The sequence below is a fragment of the Lampetra fluviatilis genome, chromosome 60 (genome assembly GCF_964198595.1).
Source record: "Lampetra fluviatilis chromosome 60, kcLamFluv1.1, whole genome shotgun sequence".
Lineage (NCBI taxonomy): Eukaryota > Metazoa > Chordata > Hyperoartia > Petromyzontiformes > Petromyzontidae > Lampetra > Lampetra fluviatilis.
Genome location: NC_136334.1, coordinates 7,931,634 through 7,958,555, shown reverse-complemented (window position 1 = coordinate 7,958,555; position 26,922 = coordinate 7,931,634). Strand labels below are relative to the sequence as shown.

The 26,922-nt window shown below is 56.7% G+C and overlaps 1 protein-coding gene across 1 annotated transcript in view; it reads left to right on the top strand.

Annotated features, from left to right (window-relative positions):
• Positions 1 to 25,867, top strand: part of LOC144950996 (protein diaphanous homolog 2-like) — a 46,859-nt gene extending 20,992 nt beyond the window's left edge. The window contains exons 16-24 of the mRNA XM_078881206.1: positions 513 to 614; positions 1,323 to 1,562; positions 2,021 to 2,150; positions 5,089 to 5,213; positions 19,027 to 19,191; positions 19,776 to 19,914; positions 21,627 to 21,722; positions 22,123 to 22,185; positions 22,597 to 25,867. Of these exons, the coding sequence (XP_078737332.1) occupies positions 513 to 614; positions 1,323 to 1,562; positions 2,021 to 2,150; positions 5,089 to 5,213; positions 19,027 to 19,191; positions 19,776 to 19,914; positions 21,627 to 21,722; positions 22,123 to 22,185; positions 22,597 to 22,754 (1,218 nt within the window). The 3' untranslated portion in view covers positions 22,755 to 25,867. The remainder of the gene's footprint in view (positions 1 to 512; positions 615 to 1,322; positions 1,563 to 2,020; positions 2,151 to 5,088; positions 5,214 to 19,026; positions 19,192 to 19,775; positions 19,915 to 21,626; positions 21,723 to 22,122; positions 22,186 to 22,596) is intronic.
• Positions 25,868 to 26,922: the final 1,055 nt, after the last annotated feature.

The window sequence follows — 26,922 nt, the reverse complement described above, 5'->3', positions numbered from 1 at the left end:
GCCTCTATGATGTGGAATTCGATTGTTTGGATCTCTCAGAACACTCCACCAAGACGCTTTGTCGGGCGTTAATTTCGATTATTTGGCTGCTGTACATGTCCACGTGATGATGAGAGCTGTCATCTGTGGCCAGGTCGCTTCTGAAAGAGAAGCAAAATAGCTCGGTCGGCTTCAACTGGTAAAATAAAAATAGTTTAGTTAAATTTCTATATTCGTTCAGCGATTTGTTTACATTTCCCGTACTTGGAACTCCTATTGTGGTTTTGTATTGTCGGTTGTTGAAACGTTCTGACCCCGTGCCCCGACTGGACGCCTGCGACAAAGCGCTTCACAGCTCATCGGGTTCCTCCCGCAGTCTCAAGTCAACATTCTGACTGCGGTGTGTGTCGTGACGGCGTTCTCGACGTCGCTTCTGTGCGACGGCCCGTCAACGACGCGTCGGTGTGGCGCGTCGCTCGCTCTGACGGGTGTCCGTGTCCGTGACTCGGTACCCCCACCCCCCACCCCCCCAGAACCTCATAAAGCAGCTGCCGGAACCGGACCACCTGGCGTCGCTCATGCAGATGCGCGACGACTTCGAGGAGATGTGCGAGCCGGAGCAGTTCGCCGTGGTGGTGGGTGCCTCTCGCCGGTGAACGCGCGCCGGGCCGGTGAACGCCGGTGACCCTGGGTTCGAGCCCCGCTGTGATTAAGCCACGGGGAAACGACGGCGAAATCGACCGTCGCGAAAAGGAATAGAGGCTCGGGGCCCGGGAAGCATCGCTCCACCGCTCCCTTACGGACTTAGCGGCAGGCAAAGATAAAGATCCCCCGCGTAGCCTTCACGGACTTTTGGGGCGAGTGCCGTTAGCGAGTGTCACCTGTGAAGGCCGGCACTGTGGCACACGTGGGGGTGGGTGGACAGCACCACGCCCGGCCACCTTTGTCTCCCCAGTGGCGATGTTTACACGCGGCACCGGGTACTTGTTTTAGTCGACCTTGATGAGGCCCAGGACCGGTTCATATCATCGTCACCGGTGTCGGCCGCCAGCGGGAATCGAACTCGGGTCGCCGGGATCGTAGCGCAGCCGCACTAACCGCTAACACCAGCGCTACGCGCAGGCACGTAACGCACACGCAACGCACACGCAACGCACACATAACACACACGCAACGCACACGGACGATGCTCGGTCCCTGAAGGAGATGCCAGCATGCCGGGGGTGGGTAGGGGGAGAGGTGGCGAAACGTTGGGACATCATGACGACAGCCGACCCTTCGTAACGTTCACGTCGTCGTCGTCTCCATCCGTACCCCCCCCCCCCCGCCGTCGGTCGGCTCAGATCGGCTCAGTGCCGCGCCTGCGTCCGCGCCTCGCCGCCATCCTCCTGCGCCTGCAGCTGGCGGAGCAGGCCGGCGTGCTGAGCCCGGCCATGGTGGCGGTGAGCGCCGCGTGCGACGAGGTGCGGCGCAGCGCCGGGCTGGCGCGCCTCCTGGAGCTGGTGCTGCTCGTGGGCAACGTGATGAACGCCGGCTCGCGCAACGCCGGCGCCCACGGCTTCCAGTTCTCCTTCCTGAAGCGGGTGAGCGAGCGACGGCGCGGACGAGGGCGTGGACCCGACGGGAACGGAGATACGACGGGACATTGACACACGGGACGCGACGGGACGCGACGAGCTTGGACACGCCCGACGTGGGGGGCCCACGCGCAACGCGGTGCGGTGTAGAATGCCGTGAGACGCGGGACACGAAGCGACGTGGGACACGACGAGATTCCCGCTCACGGCCAACACCGGTAACGGTTATCTGAACCGGTCCTGGGCCTTTTCTAGGTCGATTCGGCCTCAAATGAGTACCTGGTGCGGTGTGTAAACATCGCCACTGGGGGAGACAAAGGCGGCCGGGCGTGGTGCTGGCCACCCACCCCCTCGTGTGCCGTGCCGACCTTCCTAGGTGCTCGCTAACAGCACTTGCCCCAACATTCTGTTAAGGCTGTACGGGGCATCTTTGTCAGTTGTTGTCGTCGTTGTTGTGCATGCAGCTGAAGGACACGAAGTCGCACGACCAGTCCCAGACGCTGCTGCACTTTCTGGCGCGGCTGTGCGAGGAGAAGCACCCGGACGTCGCGAGGTTCACGAGCGAGATCGCCAGCGTCGAGATGGCGGCCAAAGGTGAGAACCTACGGGAACCAGCGGGAACTCCGTGGGAACACACGGGAAGGCACGGGACCCTACAGGAACCAGCGGGAACACACGGGAAGCAGCGGGAACTCCGCGGGAACCTGCGTGGCCAGTCGGAGGCCGCACCGTCTCCCGCGCGCGGCGGGCTCCTCTGAGCTAGGAACTAAACTCGCTTTCACTTGACCAGCGGGGCGATGCCCACCGAGCTACGTCGCCGGCTGTTCAGACGAGCGCCCCTCAGGCCAGCGCGGGCGACGGCCAGAGGTCACAACCGGGTACCCGATACCCGTACCCTACCCGATACCCGGCTAGCCGTACCCGGCCGGGTACGGGTACGGGTAAGGAATCAAAACCCGTTTGCAACCTCTGGCGACGGCTCTCGAGGGGCGCCGCCACCGCTGGAGGCGGCCGTCGTTGTCGTTGGCCTCGCCTCTCCCCGGAAGGAGGGGCAGCAGCAGCAGCAGCGGTAGCAGCAGCAAAGCCATCGTGGCGTTGGGAGGGCTTTCCCACCGTTCTCTAGGGAACCTCCACTTGCGGGGGGTGGGGCGGGAAGGTGGGGATTGGGGGGATGTGGGGGAGGGGGTAGAGTAGTTGCCCCCCCCCCCGTTTTGCCGAGTCGCCCGCGGCGGGCCTGCCCGGGGCCTAGGGAAGAGCGAGCCTCGTCCGCGAGCCTCGTCCACGAGCCTCGTCCGCGAGCCTCGTCCACGAGCCTTCCTGTTGATTGTTCTCGTCTCCTGCTGCGCGAGGAGGAGGAGGAGGAAGAGGGGGGGGGAAGAGGGGGGGAGGAAGGGGGGGGGGTTATTTATTTCGGAGGAAGCAGCTGCAGTGGAAGAGCGCGAGGAGCAGGGGGGGGGAGGTGGAGGAGCGGTGGCCGCGTGGACAGGGCAGCTGCGATATCCGATTCGTCGAAGCCGTCGATTCTCTCCGCCCACCACGACCGTTGGGTTCGATTCGGCTCGACCAATCGGATAAGACGAAAAATACGCAACGGGTGACGGTGCAGCCCCCCCCCCTCCAACCCCCTCACCTTGCAATTTTCTTGCGCAAATATTCCTTGAGAAATTCATCTTCACCCACCCCCCAGTACAATCCCATCATGGCCACGGCGCGGGGGAGGCCCTCATCCAGCAGTGGATTGAGCATCCGCAGGGGCTGCCGCCTGCACACAGTGGGCTGGGCAGGCCCCCCTGTTGTGGGCGGGTGGTGTCGAGATGAAGGTGCAGACCCGCAACCGCTGGACACTTCCCTGCTGGAGGCAGGGCCGCCCCTCTAGAGGGAGCCCTGGAAAAGGTTTTCTCTGAGCGACTCGCTAGGCTTGAGAACCCGGTTCAATCGCAACCCCCCGTCTGTGTGAGTCTGTGGGTCTCTGTGTGAGTCTATGGGTCTCTGTGTGAGTCTATGGGTCTCTGTGTGAGTCTACAGGTCTCTGTGTGAGTCTACGGGTCTCTGTGCGTGTCTACGGGTTTCTATGTGAGTCTATGGGTCTTTGTGAGTCTATGGGTCTCTGCGTGAGTCTATGGATCTCTGTGTGAGTCTACGGGTCTCTGTGTGAGTCTATGGGTCTCTGTGTGAGTCTACTGGGCTCTGTGTGAGTCTATGGGTCTGTGTGTGAGTCTACGGGTCTCTGTGTGAGTCTACGGGTCTCTGTGTGAGCCTATGGGTCTCTGCGCTTGAGAACCCGGTTTAACCACAGAGGGCAGCTGAAGCCCAGATGAGAACCCAGGATCCGTGCCGAGTCGGCGTCTCTCACCCCAGAGCCACCCGGCCGTCTCGGGCAGGCGAGGGTTTAATTAAGCGCATCAGTCTAGACTCAGCATTAGCGCGTTTTATTACATTAGGGACACGTGCGTGACACTGTGCCTGTGTGTCTGGAACTGAGCATCGTAAATTTTCCTAATGAACAAATGAGGCCGCATAGAACGTGGTAAGAAAGCCACGTGGACAAATGGCTTGGATTATAATTTTTATAATTTTTTTATATTGCGATTTATATTTTTTCGCTATTGTGAATTCGCCCGTGAAGATGCGGCCGTTCTGAACGCCGCCGGCGTAAGCCAGCGGTCACGTGGGCTGTAGCGGCGCAGTGGGAACACTTGCAGCTCACGGATGCGAGTCAGTGAGTGTGTGAGTGAGTGTGCGAGTGAGTGTGCGAGGTGAGTGTGGAACGGAGTGGACTTGCCGATGACTGGTACCAGCGGTGTCAAGATCGGCCTCTGTGGAGGAGGCTCGTGAAGGACGCTACTGGGCAGTTGGAGGCAGTCGCCCTCCAACAACAACGGAGGGCGGAGGAGCGACGCTCACAACAACGAGCGGAGTGCCGGGTGGCTAAAGCACAGCAAGTTGGCATAGATGGTGCATCGGCCAGTCAACCCATGGCAATTGGGTCTGTTCCGTGACCTCCTGCGTTCGATACTTCACGTGGCCTTAAAGTGCACATAGTCTGGCACAAGCGCCGTGGTGACGTCACCACCACTTGGTAGTGAATAGCGGTTGTTGTTGAGCGAGTCGGTGAGTGTGTGGAGTTTGTATGACCGGGCGAGATGTTCACTACCTCGCCTGCTATACAGGAGGTCTGTATATTTGGAGTTTGCGTGTCTCTCTGCCTGTGGTCGCGTGGATTTTTCACAGGGCGCTCCAGTTTTGTCCTTCCACATTTAGAATCGACGTCGCACGTTTTAGGGTATTTTGCATCTACGCGTTTGCACACACGACGATGATGATGGCGAGCCCCTTCGTTGAGCCGTCATTTGTCGTGGACAGGTCGCTTCTGAGAAAAAGAGCCGTATAGCTCAGTGGGGCCTTTACTGGGTAACATAAAAAAAAACATTGTTTTGGTTTCAATAGCGGCATTGTCGCGTTATCACCGGACCGCCGTCGTTTTAATCCGGCATTCACCCGCCCGGCATCGCTGTGCCCGCCCGCCCGCCAGTGTCGACGGAGAACGTGCAGAAGAGCGTCACCGCCATGGGCACGCAGCTCCAGCAGCTGGACAAGGAGCTGAAGACCTTCCCGGCGAGCGGCGACCCCAACGACCAGTTCGTGGCCAAGATGACGATATCCTCTCTGGCGCGCGTGACGTCCTCCGGAGGTGCCGCCGTGTGGGGTCACGGTGGGGGGTGGCGGGGGGGGGCGATCGTTACTCCCCTCGCGCGCCGGGCGGGCGGGAAGGTTTGTCTCCGGGTGCTCCGGTTCCCTCGCGCATTAATGGAGTTGGGTCGGACATCCCGATGTAGGACCGCGAGAGCTTGGGCGATTGTCGTTGTTGAGATTGAGTGGTAACGGACCCCCCCTGTTAACACGTGCGGGGTTTGTCTCCGGGTACTCCGGTTTCCTCACACGTGGAAACACTCACGGTCTGGTGTTGGTCAAGCATAACAAGATAGGAACGCAGAGCTTGGATAATTGTTGGAGTGTTAACACTTTTTACTGGTACCGGTCAGGCATAGGACCCCCACAGACCTTAATAATAATCATTCTTTCACTTGATTTGGCGTCATTCATGCGAACAGCATTACATGACGCTGTACATTAATTATATACAGGGCGCTTAAAAAAAAAGTTCACTTCTGAGAATTTGCAACAACACCACGAGAAATGTGCCTCCTCCTCCAGGCTCTGGAGACCCCCTGGAGAAGATCCCAGGCCACGCGTTGACAATGATGGCGGACAAGTGGGAGACTTTGACTTTTAGAAGCTAGTTACATACAATTTGTTATGTTACAGGGCATTATCCATTCTTTTTCCATTAAAAACGATAGTCCCATATAAGTGTTAACATTTTTTTGAAGCACCCTGTATATATGAGGACCAAATCCCATATACAGCCACTGCCAATCAAATGAAAACCATATGGCTGCCACTCCTACCACGCAGAATCAAAATGAATTAAAAAAATTGAGAAATGGCACCAAAGCAGCTTGATAGAGGGCCGCAGAGCTGGGCAATTGTTGGAGGTGTGTGTGTGTGCATGCCTGCATGTGTGTGTGCGCGCGTGTACGTTTTTGTGTGCGAGTGTGTGTGTACGCGTGCGTGTGTAGGTGTGTGTACGCGTGTGTGTGTAGGTGCGTGTGTGTGTAGGTGCGTGTGTGTGTGCGCGCGTGTACGTTTTTGCGTGCGAGTGTGTGTGTACGCGTGTGTGTGTACGCCAGTAAGCTGCACCCTTTATTGACCCAAGCAGAAAGCTCTCCGTTTGCCGGGATGTCGTCAGATACCAGAATAGTTCCATTTGAACGCGAGGCTTAATGGAGGCAGAGGAAATGGGTGTGTGTGTCCGTCCCTTTATGTGTGCGCTATTGTGCGCGTGTGCGCGCGTCCATGCGTGCGTGTCCTCCTGCCGGGCCGCTAAAACGCAGCGAGTTGGCACGGCAGGGGGCACGGCTGGTGGTGCATCTGCCGGTCATCTCAAGTCGGTCATCCCGTGGCACCTGCTGGGTCTGTCCCGTGACCTCCTCCTGCCAGCGAGGCTTTCACACTTTCACTTGGCCTCAAAGCGCACCTGGCCTGGCACAGGCCCCGTGGTGACATCACCGTCACTTTATTGCAAATGGCGGTTGTTGTTGTTGTTGTCAACAATCAACATTGAGAAGGTGGCCGGGCGTGGTGCTGGCCACATCGTTGCGCCGTGTCGGCCTTCAGAGGTGCCGCTCGCTCGCAGCACTTGCCCCAACAGTCTCTTAAGGCTATACGGGAGGTCTTTGTCTTTGTGTGTGTGTGTGGTTGCGTGAGTGCGAATGTTTCTGATTCTCAAGTCTCTCTCATGTGATGTTTTACATCTGTAGCTGTTTATTCTCCTACACTATCATGGGGTGACGTGGGCACAATTCTATCTCGCAGCCTGCGCTTGTCCACTCGCACGCGCGTGTGTGTGTGTCTGTGTGTGTCTGTGTGTGTGTGTCTGTGTGTGTGTGTGCGTGTGTGTGTGTCTGTGTGTGTGTGCGTGCGTCTGTGTGTGTCTGTGTGTGTGTCTGGCCTCAAGGTGCACATGGCCTGGCACAAGCGCCGTGGTGACGTCACCGCCACTTAGTGGCGAATGGCGGTTGTTGTTGTTGCGTGTGATTCTGTGAGTGTGTGTGAGTATGTGTATGTGGGGAGTGGTGGTGCATCGGTTAGCGAGCTGTGTTACGAACCCGGCGACCCGCGTTCGGTTCCCGCTCACGGCCAACACCGGGACAATTATCCGAACCGGTCCTCGGCCTCCCCTAGGTCGACTCGGCCTCAAACGAGTACTTGGTGCTACTCCGCGAACGGCACTTGACCCCACAGCCTGTTTAGGGCGACACTGGGGAAGGGAGAGGGGGTGGGAAATCTTTGTTTATATTTTTATTTGCTTACGACGGAAATCGGCGGTATGTGGAACGCATTAACGGCCTAGTGGAATATAATGCAACCACGGTGTTTTCTCATTTGTTCCATTATGTCACATTTTCAAAATCTAGCGCCCTTCCGCCCCCTCCCCCGCCCCCCCGACGTCCCCGCGATGGCGCTGCTATCGGCGTCGATCGACTCGGAACTCTTAACGGCACCGCGCCACCCAACGAGACCGTTACCCCCCCCCTCGCCCGGTACGCGGGAGGCCCCTGGTTCGATCCCGGACCCTGCGACTGCGTTGGTGGAATTATTTATTGTCCACGAGCTTTGGGAGGGAATTCAGGGTGGGAGCAGAGCGTGGGGGGGGGGGGGGGAAGAATCTGGAAGGTGTGAACCCTGTGAGTGGGCGAGTGTGTGGGTGAGTGGGCGAGTGTGGGGGTGAGTGGGCGAGTGTGGGGGTGAGTGGGCGAGTGTGTGGGGAGTGGGCAGAGGTCGCAATCGGGTACCCGATACCCGTACCCGATACCCGGCCGGGTACGGGTACCCATTTGCGACCCTGGTGCGGCCGGGTACGGGTAAGGAGTCTAAACCCGTTTGCGACCTCTGGGAGTGGGTAGGCAAGTGTGTTGAGAGTGGGTGGGCGAGTGTGTGGAGAGTGAGTGGGCGAGTGAGTTGAGAGTGGGTGGGCGAGTGTGTGGGGAGTGGGTGAGTGAGTGGCTGGGCGAGTTACTTTTCGTGAACCTGCACGTGTGGTGGTGGTTGAACACAGCGCGGATGATGGGACGACGACGCGGTGAGCGTCTGGTACAGACCGAGTCCTCAACACGGCTGTCGGACTCAACGAGTGCAGCTCACGGGAACAGGAACCCGCGGTGGTGGTAGCGATAAAAGAGCGATGAGGAGGTGACTGACCACCGGTGAGTGAGATGAATTGGCGAGCGCCGGTTCGTCAGTCCACCCTGGCTGCTCCCAGCAGGTGCTGCGGCTAGGTAGGTTGGGGCCTGGGCCCAGGTGTGACCGCAACAAGGAGTCCAGCTTTGGTCTAATCCGTGCTCTTGTATGGATCGATCGATCGAACGATTGAGCGAGCGAGAGCGACGCACCCAGCCCCAGAGTTTGAACCCAGCAGCCTCGGCCTTGGCAGCTTGGTGTATCCAACACGGCCACCTCCATTATTGTTCGTTCTTAATGATGGAGGGGGGGGTGTAACTGCCTGCAGTAAACAGTGCTAACAAAGTCATCCAATTCAAACAAAGAACACGTTTAACTTTTCCCAAACAACAGATTATAAAAATATTGAGATGCAATCTGCCGAGGAACAACGGAAAGGCAATTATTGTTATTGTTTTATACCGATTATTAATATGCAGCTGTGTGTGCGTATTCGTTTGTGCGTCTGTGGGGGGTGAGCGGTAGTGTAGCGGTCAGCGCGCTTTGCTACGAACCCGGCGACCCGAGTTGATTTTCACTCGCGGCCATCACCGGCGAATATTATCTGAACTGGGACTGGGCCTCCCCTAGGTCGACTCGGCCTCAAATGAGTACCTGTGTAAAACAGCGCTGCTTAGGCGTGGTGGCCCCCCGCCCTCCCCCGTGTGCCGTGCCGGCCTTCATAGGTGCTGCTACTCACGAACATACAGCACTTGCCCCAACAAGTCTGTTAAGGCGGCTATACGGGGGATCTTTGTCTTTGCTGCTGATTTTATCTTAGCAGGAGGAGGGGGGGGACGCCTTCATCCAGCAGTGGATAGAACTGGGCCGATGTTGTTGACGATAAGCGCCGTCCCCCGCGAGAGGAAATCTGCACAAAGCCTGACGTAGGCCGCCGCCTGTTTTGCAGGCGTCCGCCCCCTCCCCTCGTGTCGCCACCTGTCCAGGTCCTCCCAGGCCACGTCCGCTCGTTGGAGGAGCTGACGTCAATACGCGAGTCTCCCTCCCCAGGTGCGCGAAGAGTTCGCCCGGCTTTTGTGAGTTTGCGCGCGGCCGTGCGCCACGCACGACGACGACGACGACGATGCGTCGTTTGCACGGAGCTCTCCCGCTCCCTCCCCGTGTGGCGAGGGTCGCTCCCTCCCCGCTTTGTTGCGTCGCCCCCGGAGGTGGCAACCAGAAGCTTCCTTCCCCCCGCCGCTTGTCCGGCGACGCAACGCAGATGTCCCCCGCTCGGACCCTGGGGGGGGGGGGGGGAACGAACGTTTCTCTCGACACGTGCTCCTAAGTAAAGGGGCCCCCCGAGCGAGGAAAAAATTAAAAACCGCGGCGGCGACGGCTTGATTGCCAAATTGAGTTTGACGTTCGCGTGGAGCCGGTGGCGTGGGTGCACGTGCACACCCAACGGGCGGGTTTAATGAGATCGCCAGCAGGCCCTCTCGCGTGAGGTCATCGGACAGAGACGCCCCCCCCACCGCAGCCTGGGTTGTTCGCCGAGTGGCTGCCACGGTGGCTATGAGATGTTAACTTCCTCGCCTGGTCTGCAGGAGGCCGTGGGTTCCATCCCGACCCTGAAGATGCCTTTTGTATATTTGGAGTTTGCGTGTCTCTCTCTCTCCGTGGTGAGATGTTGACTACCTCGCCTGGTCTACAGGAGGTCGTGGGTTCGATCCCGACCCTGAAGATGCCTGCTGTATATTTGTAGTTTGCGTGTCTCTCTTTCCGTGGTGAGATGTTAACTTCCTCGCCTGGTATGCAGGAGGTCGTGGGTTCGATCCCGACCCTGAAGGTGCCTGCGGTATATTTGGAGTTTCTCTCCCCGTGGCCGTGTGGATTTTTTCCGGGTCCTCCGGTGTTTCCCCTCCACATTTTGTTATAATCGAGCGTTCAGAGTAATTGCCTTGCTATAAGTTTCAATGTGTTGATGATGATGATGATAAGCCACTTTTTTGGAGCTCTCATTTTGTGTTGGCCGGGTCGAATCTAAACAACAGAGCTGCATAGCTCAGTCGGGCCTTAACCCGGTAAAATAAAAAGTTATTTTTGTTCGTTGGTGGCCGGGGGAACTCCTAAATCTTTGGCTGAGTTTTTTCGCTCGCCCAGTGACGAGCCACGGAGGCCACTGGGGGGGGCCCTGGGTATAATACTCAATAATAACAATTTAAATTTCGATTTAAAGCTTTCGTGACTGCAGGGATTCATCTTCTTGGTTCTTTCTGAATGTTCAGACGCTGTCTTTCCGACAGACCTGTTCTTCACCTGAGGACGGCTGCTTGCGTTGTGGCCAAAACGTCGTGAGAATTGTTTTATTTTATTATGTTTTATTTTTATTATTATATTATCTCCCTTCTACGTGACTTTACCGAAAGAACCAAGAAGAAGAAGAATTTACTTGTTTATCCAGGAAAGCCACAATACCAACCCGTGCCGTGCGTTATAACACACGGCAGCTCGTGACGTGTCATAACGCACGGCAGCTCGTGGCGTGTCATAACGCACGGCAGCTCGTGACGTGTCATAACACACGGCAGCTCGTGACGTGTCATAACACACGGCAGCTCGTGGCGTGTTATAACACACGGCAGCTCGTGACGTGTCATAACACACGGCAGCTCGTGACGTGTTATAACACACGGCAGCTCGTGGCGTGTTATAACACACGGCAGCTCGTGACGTGTTATAACACACGGCAGCTCGTGACGTGTCATAACACACGGCAGCTCGTGACGTGTCATAACACACGGCAGCTCGTGACGTGTCATAACACACGGCAGCTCGTGACGTGTCATAACACACGGCAGCTCGTGACGTGTCATAACACACGGCAGCTCGTGACGTGTCATAACACACGGCAGCTCGTGGCGTGTTATAACGCACGGCAGCTCGTGGCGTGTTATAACACACGGCAGCACGTGACGTGTCATAACACACGGCAGCTCGTGGCGTGTTATAACGCACGGCAGCACGTGACGTGTCATAACACACGGCAGCTCGTGGCGTGTCATAACACACGGCAGCTCGTGGCGTGTTATAACACACGGCAGCACGTGACGTGTCATAACACACGGCAGCTCGTGGCGTGTTATAACGCACGGCAGCTCGTGGCGTGTTATAACACACGGCAGCACGTGACGTGTTATAACACACGGCAGCTCGTGGCGTGTTATAACGCACGGCAGCACGTGACGTGTTATAACACACGGCAGCTCGTGACGTGTTATAACACACGGCATCACGTGACGTGTCATAACACACGGCATCACGTGACGTGTTATAACACACGGCAGCACGTGACGTGTTATAACACACGGCAGCTCGTGACGTGTCATAACACACGGCATCACGTGACGTGTCATAACACACGGCAGCTCGTGACGTGTCATAACACACGGCAGCTCGTGACGTGTTATAACACACGGCAGCTCGTGACGTGTTATAACACACGGCAGCTCGTGACGTGTTATAACACACGGCATCACGTGACGTGTCATAACGCACGGCAGCACGTGACGTGTTATAACACACGGCAGCTCGTGACGTGTCATAACACACGGCATCACGTGACGTGTCATAACACACGGCAGCTCGTGACGTGTCATAACGCACGGCAGCTCGTGACGTGTTATAACGCACGGCAGCACGTGACGTGTTATAACACACGGCAGCTCGTGACGTGTTATAACGCACGGCAGCTCGTGACGTGTCATAACGCACGGCAGCTCGTGACGTGTTATAACGCACGGCAGCTCGTGACGTGTCATAACACACGGCATCACGTGACGTGTCATAACGCACGGCATCACGTGACGTGTCATAACGCACGGCAGCACGTGACGTGTTATAACGCACGGCAGCACGTGACGTGTTATAACGCACGGCATCACGTGACGTGTCATAACGCACGGCATCACGTGACGTGTCATAACACACGGCAGCGCGTGACGTGTCATAACACACGGCAGCTCGTGACGTGTCATAACACACGGCAGCTCGTGACGTGTCATAACACACGGCAGCTCGTGACGTGTCATAACACACGGCAGCTCGTGACGTGTCATAACACACGGCAGCGCGTGACGTGTCATAACACACGGCAGCTCGTGACGTGTCATAACACACGGCAGCTCGTGACGTGTCATAACACACGGCAGCTCGTGACGTGTCATAACACACGGCAGCTCGTGACGTGTCATAACGCACGGCAGCTCGTGACGTGTCATAACACACGGCAGCTCGTGACGTGTTGACTCTGGCTGGGCGGGAGGGGGTTGGGCGGCTGATAACAGTTGGCGTGTTTCGTGTAACCCGCGCTCGCTCGCTCGCTCCACTTTAATAATTTTCTTATTCTGCCGACTTCCTGCCATTGAATGTTGGCCCCAAACGAGTGGGCGGGCCTCCAACGGGATAGTGGGGAGGCGTGGGTGGTGGGGGGGCTCTTTGTGTGTACGCGAGAGTTACAGATTAGCGGCGGTGCGATCGCTCTCTCCGGCTGCACTCGATGGACGCGACGCTAAGCAGTGGGGGAGGGGGGGCCCCCGCGCTGGCGTCCCCCCGCGCCGGCGTCCCGGTGACTGCCGGAACCGGATGTAGAGCAAGCGAGAGAGAGCGAGAGGCCTTTCTTGCCATCCGCCGTTCGCCGTCGGCTGGTGCGACTCTCACTACTTTTGGACGCCCCCCCCCCCACCATCTCCCGTCTCGATGCGCAAACTCCTGCAGCGGAATTGCGCTCACTTGGGTCTCGCGGTCGACGTTCGAAGTGTCGACGTGAGAGAGACTGCGGCCCTCGTAGGAACGGTGCCACCCTCACCCGTGGCCGCCACCCCCGCCCCCCCTCCCCCGACGTGATCCGCGGATCAAACAAAATCTCTCGAGACGCCGGCGTATGGCAGCCCGGAGCGGTTCACGCGAAGGCCGTCGCAAGAGGTGGCGCGTTTTGGCGCAAAGCTCCTTCGCTGGACTACGCGTGACGAGCGAATGGCTTCTCCTGCTACCTGTCTGCCAACCTGCGTTCCAATTGATATGCCGACCTTACCCGGCACACGTGGAGTGGTAGGCCAACGTTGAGGCCAGCCGCGGGCCCGACATACCAATGAACCTACCCACCAATGTCGCTGCCCTCCAATGTACCTACCCGTACACTCATCTACGTTAACGACGTAGCCACCAACTTGCTGGCACGCTCGCACGCTAACCGCGCTGGTAAGCGCACGGCGCAGCGTTGCATTTTTTCGAACGCAAAACACAAACGGCCCGTTGCGTGATGTTGTTATTTTTTGTGGAGGAGGAGGGAGTTCCGTTGCGTGCGTATCCACGTACACACGCGCACGTGGATATATGCGTGTGCACGCACGCACGTACGTACGTGAGCCTTTTGCCGGCCACCGCGGATCTATCGGACCCCGGCCCGGATATGTTCTCATGCGGTGTGTCCGGCCTGAAACTAAACAGACAGTTTCCATCTCGCGAGCGAGCTCCCTTTCGGCTTCTCCAAGTCCCCCGCCCTCAAAGCAAGACCCACCCCCCCCACCCCCCCCAACAAACAGCAGCCCCCTACCACACGGTGCCGGCCGCCCGCCCGATTGTTCCCACGCCACGACCCGTTTTCAAAATAAGAATAGTAAAAAAAATGTTAAAGTACCGGCGGTGAAAAATGAGCGAGGCCGACATTGGGAGGGGGACATCAAAGCGGCCCCGGGAGGCCGACGCCGCGGGAGACGGGAGGCGGGCAGCGAAGGGAGACGGGAGGCGGGCAGCGAAGGGCGTCGCGGTGCCGACGCGCCGGTGGCGGTGGCGGTGGCGGTGGCGGCCAGCGCTCTGGCCGGATTAACGGAACCGCTGCCGCGGGTGGACGGGTCGCCGGGAACGGCTCCAGGACCTCGGAATCGCCGAGAATCTCATTTGGCGGGAGACTCGGGAGTGTCGAGTTTGGACGATACACGACAAGTGTGGGTGACCTCGCGGTCAAAATGTCAAACTTGGTCATCATCATCAATCACAATCATCATCAATCACAATCATCATCAATCACCATCATCATCATCAATCACCATCATCAATCACAATCATCATCATCAACCGTGCACCGTCCACCGCCGCGTGGATTCCTCCCCGAGCCGTCGCCATCTCTCATTGCGACGCGATGATCCACCGGGTTCCTGCGCCACGCGTGGATTAACTCGCTCCGCCTCCGTGGTGGACGTCCTCTGGAAGCGCGTTCCGTTCCTCCCCCCCCCTCGTCTCTCTCGCTCTCCGAGGCTCTGTGAGAACCCATCGCGAAAGCGGAAGCCCCGACTTCCGCACAGAAACAAAGTCGTGAATATATATTTTTTAAACGTTAAGGAAAGTCGAACGAAGAAGGAATGGCTCCTTCCTAAGGCCCTCCCTTGAAAGCTGCTTCCTTCCTTCCTCACTCCGGCTTCCTGCCTCAGTGGCTCCGAGTGGAAACATCTCCAGCGCGCCTCTACGAGCGGCGATGCTACCGCGGGGGTCGCGGGGTCACGGGGTCGCGGCGTCATCGTTTTGGGGGGGCGGTCGTTGGGGGGGGTGGTTGGTCGGTGGTGTCGGTCGTCGGGCGATCGTTTGATGACCACATCGCCTGACCTAAAGTCGTCGTCATCGCGCAGAGCCCGGCGCTGGGCACGCTGACGAAGTAACGACGATGGATCGATCCTCTGGCCCCTGCCCAGAGGATCGGTAAACGTTTCGTGCAATCGAACGAGATGCCGATTGTTTTACTTTGAGGCCGACAAGGCGAAGGAGACCCGTTGGCCACACGAGATGGCGCCGATGGGATCGGTTCCGTGAATGGCATCGCGATTCCGCCCCAAGCGGCTCATCACGTTGTACTGTACTGCTCCGCTCCCTGCCCCGACAAACTCTCGCACCGACCGGCATCATCAATTCTAGTCGACGACAACGGCCGCCCGTTCGCTACTAAGCGACTGTGACGTCACTGAGGCGTCTGTGCCAGGCTAGGTGCACGTTGAGGTCACGTGAAGTGTGGAAGGCTCGCTGCTGGCAGGAGGTCACGGGACAGACCCGGGTGCATGTGCGTTGAACTTTTTTCACACCATACATAGCCAACCGTGCTAATCGGAGGTGCAGTGTTGAGCCTATGGGCAGTGTTGAGTCTATGGGCAGTGTTGAGTCTATGGGCAGTGTTGAGTCTGTGGGCAGTGTTGAGTCTGTGGGCAGTGTTGAGTCTATGGGCAGTGTTGAGTCTATGGGCAGTGTTGAGTCTGTGGGCAGTGTTGAGTCTGTGGGCAGTGTTGAGTCTATGGGCAGTGTTGAGTCTATGGGCAGTGTTGAGTCTATGGGCAGTGTTGAGTCTGTGGGCAGTGTTGAGTCTATGGGCAGTGTTGAGCCTATGGGCAGTGTTGAGTCTATGGGCAGTGTTGAGTCTATGGGCAGTGTTGAGTCTATGGGCAGTGTTGAGTCTATGGGCAGTGTTGAGTCTGTGGGCAGTGTTGAGTCTGTGGGCAGTGTTGAGTCTGTGGGCAGTGTTGAGTCTATGGGCAGTGTTGAGCCTATGGGCAGTTACACTATGAGATCTCTTTTACCAGTGGCAAAATATAATGGTAGGTTTTTACCCTTTTAACTGGTACAAAACTGCCTTGAATCAAGGTGTCAGTTTTGTACCAGTTAAAAGGGTAAAAACCTATGGGCAGTGTTGAGTCTATGGGCAGTGTTGAGTCTATGGGCAGTGTTGAGTCTATGGGCAGTGTTGAGTCTATGGGCAGTGTGTGTGTGTACATTGAACTTCTTTCGCACTGTACGTAGCCAACCGTGCTTCCCGGAGGTGCGGCGTTGGAAGGACAACAATACTAAACACAAAAAACACTTCTATAAAGAAACGAGTCGCCGTGGGTTTGACCGAGCATGCCGACCTTGGTCAAACAACGACCCACGCAGGAGCGGGGAGAGGGCCCCCCATCCATCCAGCAGTGGATTGACAATGAGTCTGGGGGGGGGTGGGGTTGGGTGGTGGGGTGGGGGTTTCTGTTCGACTCCCGTGGGGGTGCTGGCGATCTGAGTGGGTGGGGGTGGTTGGGGGTTGGGGGCGGCCGTGCTATTGTGTTTGCCGCGGTCCATCCTGGCGCTCGCCTTCCTGCGCCGTCCATCGCGGGCCGAGCGGGAGTCCGCAGAGGAAGGGCGTGGGGGGGGTGGGGGGCGCAAACGCTCAGTCGGAGCTCCCCTCGGCTCGCAAGCCTCCACCGCACAACCACGGCCAGATGTTGCCCCCCCCCCTCATCCCTACTTGTAGGTAGGCCCCGGGGGTGGGGGGCGAGGGGGGGACAGGGAATCTGCCGACTGATTCGGAGCCCGAATGTGACTTTTCAGCCACCTCCGCCACCTTGGCGTTGTTCAATTTTAACGCAGAATAAGAATCGGGGCTCGCCGACTTGCAGATGGCGGAGTTGCGCTAGAACTAGAAGCATCGGTGTTGCCCGGTCAAACTTATCCTCCTGCCTCCCAAACTCTCATCCCTGATTGTTGGGTGCCGTGGTGGCGAGATGTTAACTCCCTCGCCCGGTAAGCAGGAGGTCGTGGGTTCGAGCCCGGCCCTCTCTCTCTCCTCCCCATGGTCGTGTGGATTCTTCTCCGGGTTCTCCAGTGTTTTCCCTCCATATTTAGAATCGACGCGCGCGATAAATTTGCACGCGATAGCAAGCCACTTGGACGAGCTATCGTTTGTGATAGCCAGCGATACAGCTCAGTGGGGGCCTACCTTACCTGGTCAAATAAAAACAGTTGAGCTCTTAGTTTGGTCTGAGCCTGGTGGCCGCGGAGTGGCGGCTCATCGCCGCCGTGGTGCCTCCTCCTCCTGCTTCGTTTCTTCCTCCTTCCCCCGCACCTGCGATTAGCACGGTCGGCTAGGCATGGCGCGAAAGAAGGTCTACGTGCGTACGTAGCCCTCAATCGGCCCGCGAGTCGTCTGTTCTGGGTGGGGACGACGGTCGCTGTCCACTGACCGGAGAGATTTTCAATTTCCGACGTGTGCATCAACGTCGTCGTCGTCGTTGTCGACCTCGTGTCCCATATCGGCTGCGTGGATGATGCCGTTCACGGCTTTTGTGGCCTCCCGGAAGCTTCAGGAGGCGGGTTGATGGAAGCCCCGAGGGCGCCTCCCGCTTCGTCGTCCTCGTATCACGTCTCTCTCGCGACGACGGCGACGACGACGAGGAGGAGTTTGTTTGTTTGTGGCTCGGAATTCTCGACCGCTGGCCAGGAGCGACCTCCAAAACCGTCGCTGGCCCCTTCCCCTGCGCCGGCTCGTGTCGTGCCGGGTCGTGTTCCTTCGTCGGCACTGGGGAGACAAAGGTGGCCGGGGGGGGGGGGGGGCGGTGCTGGCCACACGCCACCCCGCCACGCGCCGTCGCCGGCCTCCGTCGGTGCTGCTCGCTCACGGCACTTGCCCCGACGCTCCGTTGAGGCTACGCGGGGCACCTTTTGTCTCTTGTCACAGCACCTGCCCCAGCGGCCTGTAAGTCTACACAGATCGTTGTTCTCCGTCTTAACGCAGTTTCCTTAATGGAGGTTCCGCAGCGCTCGGGTAATAACTTTAAATGTAAATGTTTTATTTAATTATCGTGGCCGGGATCGAGTTAACAGCTTTAACTACTTATCGTTCCGCTCGCCGTTACGGGGTGACAGGTTCAGCTCTCGCTGTCGTCATTACCATCCCCACTCCGGGTTGGATAAAATACCAAGTACCAATTTGTGGGCCCGCGGTCGTCAAGTCAGCCGGAACGCATCCGATCCCCTCGGATGTCGGAGGCTAAGTGGGGTTGAGCCCGGTCAGGGCTTGGATGGGCCACTAACAGAGGGCGGTGCGGCAGAACCATCGTCGCGCTGTCGTACGTTCCTCGGCGTTCGCCAGCCCCCCCACGGTGACCAGCGTGGTGAAGTACGGCCGGGGGGGGGGGGGGGGGGAGTCCCCCGACCGGCAGTGGATCGCCCGCAAAGTGCCCGCGTCGAATCCCGTTGACTCGCGTGTAGATGACATGAAGGGAAGTGCACCACCGAGTGTTGCTACCACTACTACCCCCGCTGCTGCCGCTGCTGCTGTTGTTGTCAATAACAAGGCAGGAAATGACTGTACAGGTCATTAGCAACAACAATGGGGGGAATGTTTTTGCTGAGAATTTGGGGCGGTGTTTGTGCCGACGACGTCGCTGTCGTTGTCTTTGTTGTTGTGACGCCAAAACAACAACAACAAGCACCACAACGCAACAGCGTACAACAGCACAACAACACCACCACATCACAACACCACCACAACAACACACCACAACAACACCACACAATAACACAACCGCACAACAACACCACCACATCACAACACCACCACAACAACACACCACAACAACACCACACAATAACACAACCGCACAACAATACCAATAACACCACAAAACAACAACCACCACACAATGCAACAGCGTACAACAACACAACACCACCACAACACCATCACAACACAACAGCGCACCACAACAACACCAATAACACCACAACACAACAACGCCGCACAACGCAACAGCACCGACACCGCGCGCTAACACCACGGGAGAGAAGGCCTGGCGAGTTCCCCCCTTGACTCCGTGGCGGCGTTGGCGGCGGGGCTCACGGCTTCCTGCGCGCGGCGCTCGAGACGCACAGCAAGCTGGTGCAGCAGCGCGACGGGATGGACCGGCGCTACCGCGAACTGGGCCGCTTCTACGCCTTCGACATCGCCAAGGTGCCCCCCGAGGAGTTCTTCGCCGATCTCGAGGAGTTTCGCTCCGCCTTCCAGGTACGGGGTCGCGGGGGTGGCGGGGGTCGTGGGGGTCACGGGTTTTGTGGGGGAAGCGAGGGTCACGGGGTCGTGGGGTCACGAGGGTCGTGGGGTCGCGTGGGAAGTGGGGTCGCTGAAATTGTCGCCGCCATAGCCACCGTCAATATCACCATCGACAGCGGTGGTTGGAATCGAACTCGGTTCATCGAGTTTGTAGCGTAGGGGGCTAACCACTGCTCTGCCGCTCTCCACCACAATAAACATCACCACCACCACACCATCACCACCACCACCACATCATCACCACCATCAACAACAACAACACTATCACCATCACCACCACCACACCATAACCGCCATCAACACCACCAACAACAACAATACTATCACCATCACCACCATGACACCATAATCACCATCAACACCAACAACGACAACAACACTATCACCTTCACCACCATGACACCATAATCACCATCAACACCACCAACAGCACCACAATTTTCGCCTCCGCGGTCGCTGCGACGTCTCCTCAACTCGATCGCCCCCCCCCGCCTCCCCTCCCCCCGTCCCTCGTGCCTCGCTCACCGCGCGGGGGGCAGGACGCTCTCCGCGACAACGCCAAGCGTCGCGAGACGGAGGAGAAGATCGGGCGTGCGCGCATCGCCAAGGAGGCGGCGGAGAAGGAGCGCTCGGAGCGGCGGCAGCGGCGCAAGCACCTGGCGGACATCGAGCGGCCCGGTACGCGGCGCCGGCGTGGGCCGTGGGCGGGTCGCGGCGCTCTGTGGGAGCGGCCCAGGGCCCCGGACTGAGCCGTCGGGCGAGCGGCACCAGCTGGGCCCGGCGGGCCGGTCCGCGTGGGGACATTGCAGATGCGACCGGAGGTTCATTAAACAGCCACGGCGAGATTTCTTCAAGTATTTGATTGCATCTTTTGCACGAAATGGCGCTATACAAATAAAGACGTGATTGATCGGTTGATCGCTTATTTACGCTCTCGGTTGGCACTAAGCCCCCGATATTCGGCAGCGCCCAAAAGTTCTTCCTCACCGGCGACCCGTTTGGTTTTTCTTGTTTGGACCCAGCCCCAAATTGGGGCCCGGTGAGGATAGCCCGGCAGTTGGAGCCCCGCTGTGAGATGGCCCGGCGTGGCTTACAAACGGCCTGCGCCGATTTTTATAGTCCCCCGGTCCGTCGCTGGGACCCGTCGACAATGCGGAGGCTAAGCGGGGTTGAGCCCGGACAGGGCTCGGATGGACCAGTAACGGATGGCCGTGCGGCAGAACCCATCGTCGCGCTGTCGCGCTTCTACGCTCCCGCGCCGTGCGTTCCTCGGCGTTCGCCAGCCATTCCCACGGTGACCAGGGCGGCGAAGTGCGGCTCGGAGCACACGTCCGCCGAGTTTCTTGGTTTGAAGCTGAGGTGGGGGGGGGGGTTACGGAGGCAGTCGGGGTTAAGGGTTCTGAGGTCCTTGTGTGATGGTCATGTCGGAGAGAGCCCGGGGTTCAGGTCCTGAGCCTTGGGTGTGCGTGTTGTGTGTGTGTGTGTGTGCGTGTTGTGTGTGTGTGTGCGCGTGTTGTGTGTGGGTGTGCGTGTTGTGTGTGGGTGTGCGTGTTGTGTGTGGGTGTGCGTGTTGTGTGTGTGCGTGTTGTGTGTGTGCGTGTGTTGTCTGTGTGACAGGCAGCACCCGTGTGTCTGGAGGAGCGGTAGTGTAGCAGTTTGCGGGCTGCTCACGGTCACCAACACCAATGACGATTGTCTGAACCGGTCATGGGCCTCCCCTAGGTCGGCTCAGCCTCCGATGAGTACCCTGGTGCGGTGTGTAAACATCGCCACTGGGGAGACAAAGGCGTTGGCCACCCACCCACTCGTGTGCCACAACGCTGGCCTTCACGGGCGCTACTCACGGGACTATCTTGAGGATCTTAGTCTCGTGGAGTTCATAATGGCTGGGTCACGGTCACGGCGCCGGTGACATCCTGCGTCTGGATGTGGCACGCTGGGCACCGCAGGGGGTTTGCGATGGCCGTGTTGTGCGTCACCGATCACCACCGTGACTTGGAGTCTCGCCTTCTCCCACGTGTTTCACGATGGCCAGCTTGGAGACACTGAGCCGGCATCGCTGAGTTGTGTGGTTGTCATCTTGGAACATCCTTGTCACCATGTGCTCACGTTCCTCAATATCTGCGTGTCTCCGTGTCCTCACATACCCATGTTCCACTTTCCCTGTATTTGTGTCTCCGTGGGTCCCTCATGTCTCCCCGTGTCTCCCCGTGTCTCTCTCTGTGCCCCCCGCTTCCCCCCATGCCCCCCCCCCGTGTCTCCTCATGTCTACCCTCTGTCCCTCCCGTGTCCACCCCCCGTGCTCCCTCCCCCCGTGTGTCCCCCCCCCCCCTGTGTCTCCCCCCCCACCGTGTCCCCCCCCCACCCCCCCGTGTCTCCCGGCGTCTCAGAGGGTGGTGAGACGGGAGTTATGGACACGCTGCTGGAGGCGCTGCAGTCCGGCGCTGCCTTCCGCGAGCGGCGCAAGCGGAGCCCCCCCCAGACAGGTACCGCTGCGCTGGAGCACCGGTGGCACGGGGGGCACGGGGAATACGGAGGGGGCATGGGGGGCACGAAGCACACGGGGAGAGAATGAGGGGGGGCACGGGGAGTACGGGGGTGGGGGGCACGGGGGGCGCGGACGCTCGGCGATCGCCGATGAAGGCGACGACGCCCGCCAGTGTTACTCTTGTTAACGACGTTCATGATGGAAATGTTCGACGGGAGTTTTTATTTTTTATTTAAACAAAACTATTAAAAATTACACTATTTTTTTATTTTACCAGGTTAGGGCCCACCGAGCCGATTTGGTCGCTCCATCTCCGCGGCCGCCGTAATCTCACCTCTCTCTCACCTCTCTCTCTCTCGCTCGCGAGTGATTCAATCTTGTTCCGTGACTCGTTGCAGGAGAGGAGAACTGCGCTCCGATTGGTGCAAAGAAGCAGGCAACGGAGAAAGCGGCAGCCAATGGTATCTGCCCGTTAGCGCTCTCAGCATCGCTCTTGTCACATAAGCAAAGTTTGTGGGGAGTAATTAAAGCCATTTTCTGTACTTTTGAGGCATAAGCCATTAAAAAATAACACTTCGTACACAGGAACAAAAATTGTGTTACACAGTGTTATCTTTGATCCACGTCGATTCAAGAAGCCAAAATTACTCAAGAAATAATCGACTTAAATTGCGGTCACCTGGTACAAAAAAATTACACCGTTTAAACTGTTATTTTATCTTGATTTTAATAAAGAATATTTTTTTTTTACAAATATTGAGGCTTTAGGTGGGCTAACTGCCGCAGCCTGTTCTGTGAAAACCGTCGAACTCGTGATGGCGTCTTCACGCGGCCGTCCCTCCCGTTTCGCCATCATTTTTTTGTGTCCTCAGCGACGACGACGGCGACGAAGGGCGGTCAGAAAACCCAGGATCGGAATCGCGCCGCGCGGACTCCGGCATCGAATGCGGATCCGTCCACTCGTCACAATCGCAAGGCCGATCCGGTCGGGAACGCCGACTCCCTGCTGGCACGGCTGCGCAACCTGTGAGCCGCGGGCATTCTGGGACGAACCCCGCGAGCGGACGCGTCGCGGGATCGCCCCGGGCGGTTGAATGATCCATTCGGGGATGTCGCGGGAAGTGGCGCGGGAGGTGATGGGTCAAAGACGCGGCCTGGGATGGACTTGCGACGAGATGCGGCCGCCTGCCGCTCCTCGCTGCCGTGGGCACAGTTATACGAAGACGAAGAGACGCCTCGTCGCCTCCGGAGGCCGTCGGGCCAAGTGTCGTTAGCTGGCTGTGTGTGACGCTGTATCATAGGACACGGTGATTGTAGGTCAAATTAACGTGGGTGAGTGGTGAGCTCGGTTAGGCGAGTTAATTAGCGGCTCGGAAGGCTAATTTATTAACGAAGGAATGATTAGTCCACTCGTGCTGACGAATTCACGGGACCAATTGCTTTGCAATATTCGGTTAACGCGTCTGCACGACGCGCAGATGCCACAAACGTTACTGCGGCTGCCACTTTTACAGCCTTCGTGGGGGTCACGGCCACAATTCTCTCCGCGCGTGTAACGATGCCGTGTGTGTATTGGAGGTGTAATGATGCTTCGGTCGTTATTATTACTACTGTTACTAAGATCGTGTTGCGTAAGAATCGGGGAGTCAGATTCGTGTGCGTCGACCGCTGGTGTTTTCAGAGAATGGGTTATAGAGTCGCGGCAATTCGTGGAATCAACCCCCCCCCCCTCCCCCGTTACCACCGGTGCCGCTGGACGGGAGGTGACGGGTCGGTCCTGGGTGATGTCCTCGTTGACCTCGTAGGGGGGGGGGGTTTCCCGCCTTTGGAGGGTGGCGGTTATTTGGCGGCCGCCATTTTTAAAGGGGCATCTCCGAGTAATCGCCGTCGATGAGCGGGAGTTGTTTACAAAAAAATGTTTTAGCTCGTCCGATTTTTATATTGTCATTTTTATTAAAGCTGCCAACACCAGATTGAGAGACCACCTTTTTGGAAAAGAATCGATGAAAACAGCTCGGAAGCCCACGCAACCCGGCTCCACTTGGCCTGGAGCTGACGTGGCATGAGCTCAACCGAAGCGACTTCCGTGGGAAGAAAAAAAATCGACTTTTAAAATCGTGGTCTGTGGTTTCGGCCGCAATTTTATTTTAAAGGTATCCCTCGATTAACGAACGTTAGGTTTACGAATTTCCGCTTGAAAGCAGTTGACATTATGGACGCCTTTTGATGAACGAGATTGAATTCTCGCGCGGGCCAAAACTCACGACGGCACGCCGGGCACTGTGAGATCATCAAACGCGCGGAGGCTGCGTCATCATCCATCGGATACAGCGTCACGGAGTCCCTGCAGTGCAAACGTGACGCCTCCACATCGCCTCAGCCTCACTCCAACGTGCAGCAGATCTTTTAGCGAGTTCCCTGAAAAGGCGAATTGTTATAATTGTTATAAATTGTGATTCGATTGATTTAATGTCAACGTTCTTTATTACTATTTTTGGATTGCGAAACGTGATAGAGGTGGTGTATATTTTCAGGTTAGGAGTCCGAGTTGGAATGACTGTCCGAAACACATTCCGAATGTTCTTGTATTAAAGTCACGGGAAGAGCCATTCTGCGACATTTCCTGCTGCTCGTGGTTTTCGAAGGACGCGCGTCCCTTTCGTGAACCGAGGGATACCTGCAATTGTGTCTGTGCCGATAACACGGATTGAACCTTGGGGCGGATTATTATCAGACTCGTGGATTAACAACCCGCGTCCGTTCCGCACGGCGTACGCGTCCGTCCCGGTTCAATCTGTCGGTCGCTCCTTACTCGTCGCGGGCTCTGGAACCCGGTTTCCCACGTGGACCGGGCTCATCTGGCACTCGGATGATTGCCGCGAGCCGGGACCGGTGTGCGCTCGCCAGATCTCTGAGCCTAAATTTCGATTTAAAGCTTTCGTGACTGCAGGGATTCATCTTCTTGGTTCTTTCGGTAAAGTCACGTGACTTTACCGAAAGAACCAAGAAGATGAATCTCTGAGCCTCTCCGCGATTTGAGTTTCCCGGTGTTCCGCGGAATGGGCAGCGGCCGCCTCGCTCGCGATTGGCGGGGATCGGATCGTCGAGTCTTCTCGGCGAAGGGTTGACCACCTTGTCATTGGTCGATCGCAAGGGTGGATTTTAACCGAGATTGCCACCACGCGCTGCTGGGAGGACTTCACTAAGCGGGGAACGTGTCTCGGTTGTTTTTATGGAATTGCGTTTTTATTCAAACTGTTCTCAAACTTTGTCGTTTGTATTTGTTTTTATTACCTTATGTAGGTTCATGTGGCACCTTATTCCAAGGCGCTTTACAACAATGGTGAAATTGTACGCAAGAGTAAACTTCCCATTCTACATTAGGTAGCCCCCCCCCCCTTCCTTAACCGCCTTCCGTTCCTCTCTTAAAGCCTCAACATCAACATCTTCTCCATCGCCCCGTCATCCCTCCCCACGTGATCCCTTTTCGTGATCCCTTAAGCAACCCCCTCTATCGCTGCTCTCACTCGTCCCTCAATGCCACGTGGCATGCCCCCCCCCTTGCATCACCCGCATCGTTCCAACTTGTGGCACACAGAGAGGGGGGGGCAGCTGGGAGCGTCGTGGACTCGATGGGACAGAGCGGTGATGGACAATCCACTGCCCCGCTCTGTCGTTGAGGGTCCGTTTTGTATTTGGACCGGGGAGGATTTTGCGCTTTACTGTTTTAAAGGCGGCCGCTCGCTTGTTTTGATACTGAAGTGCATTCGCGTGTGTACGTGCTTTTTTATTAATAATAATATTGCAACAGTTTTAAAATCGCTGGTAAATTTTAGCGGTAATGGGCACGGCCATTGTCATTATAACTACCAAGCCTAATCCTTCGCATTGCACTAGAATATTGTTTTTATTATTGGTAAACAAAAAATATATGATAATGCAATACCCATAGCTATATTGTTATTGCTACGTGTTGGGTCCGATGCCAGGTTGAAGTCGCCAAAGTCGGGTTGAGTTTACCCGATGGGTTTTTGCGCATTGCCAGGCTCTCGCTGTGGATGGTTCAAAGCCATGGGTTTTCAACAAACCTGCACGTCCTGTCAGTTCTCCCAGCGGGACACGATACAATAAAACTTAACAATAAGCACGCAGGCGCGTGTGTGAGAGAGCTTTGTTAAAACGGCGCGCATTGAAATCGTCTACACTACATGCTACACTATACACTACACACTACGCTACATGCTACACTATACACTACACGCTACGCTATACATGCTACACTACATGCTACACTACACCAGTGGTTCTCGAGCTGGGGGGGGGGGCCTGGGGGTCTCTGCTCCGCAAAAAAGTTCAACTTGGGTACAAAATAAGTGGCGGGATATCTTTTGTACATTTTTTTGTTTTTAATTAGTTTTTTCTTTGGCTGGCTGCACAAATGTTTCCATGAGGTACAAACTGTTTCTCACGCGACTGTGAAGCCTCTTAAAATCGCAACGTCCTTGCAGCCAACGGACAAAATGTCGTCTCAGGTGTAGGCCATTCCGTTTCAAACACGATTGCGGATGTTAGGATGATCAGAGCGTGTTTGTTTGCATGCTTTTTTTATGCCACAAGTGCGACGATGTGTGGTTAATGCAGTAACGACGAGAACATTTAAATCCAGATCGTAGCCTATAACGATATAAAAGACCGTTCTAAATCATTGGTTGTAAACAACGCGCTTTCCAAGAGTAACCAGCGAGATGAGCAAATCACATCACGCATGCAGTGTCCGTTGAATTGTAATTAATTTGCTTGCAATTACTTCCGCTAGTAGTTAGGATACACCTCGCTAAAATGGACAGTTGGTAAACGCAATATTGACGTGCATTCATTGATAAGTTTATTTCCTCATTACCACGTCGCCAAAATCGCCATCACCCAATGACAGAGCATTGCAAAATAATTTTCGATAATAATAACAAACATGATGAATGCGTTAAAGCCTTGAAGTTAGCGGGCCGTGAAGTCGGTGCCGGATGAAGCCAGTGTGGGGCCTGTAGCATAAAGGGACCCTACATTTAAAAAAACACAAATATCAAAACACACGCATTTTCAGCTTGCATAGTAAAGTAATTGTATTTTTTAATTTGCTATACAGCCAAATATTACGACAAATCTCTAACCTTAAACACCCGGTCGTTCATAAAAGTCGA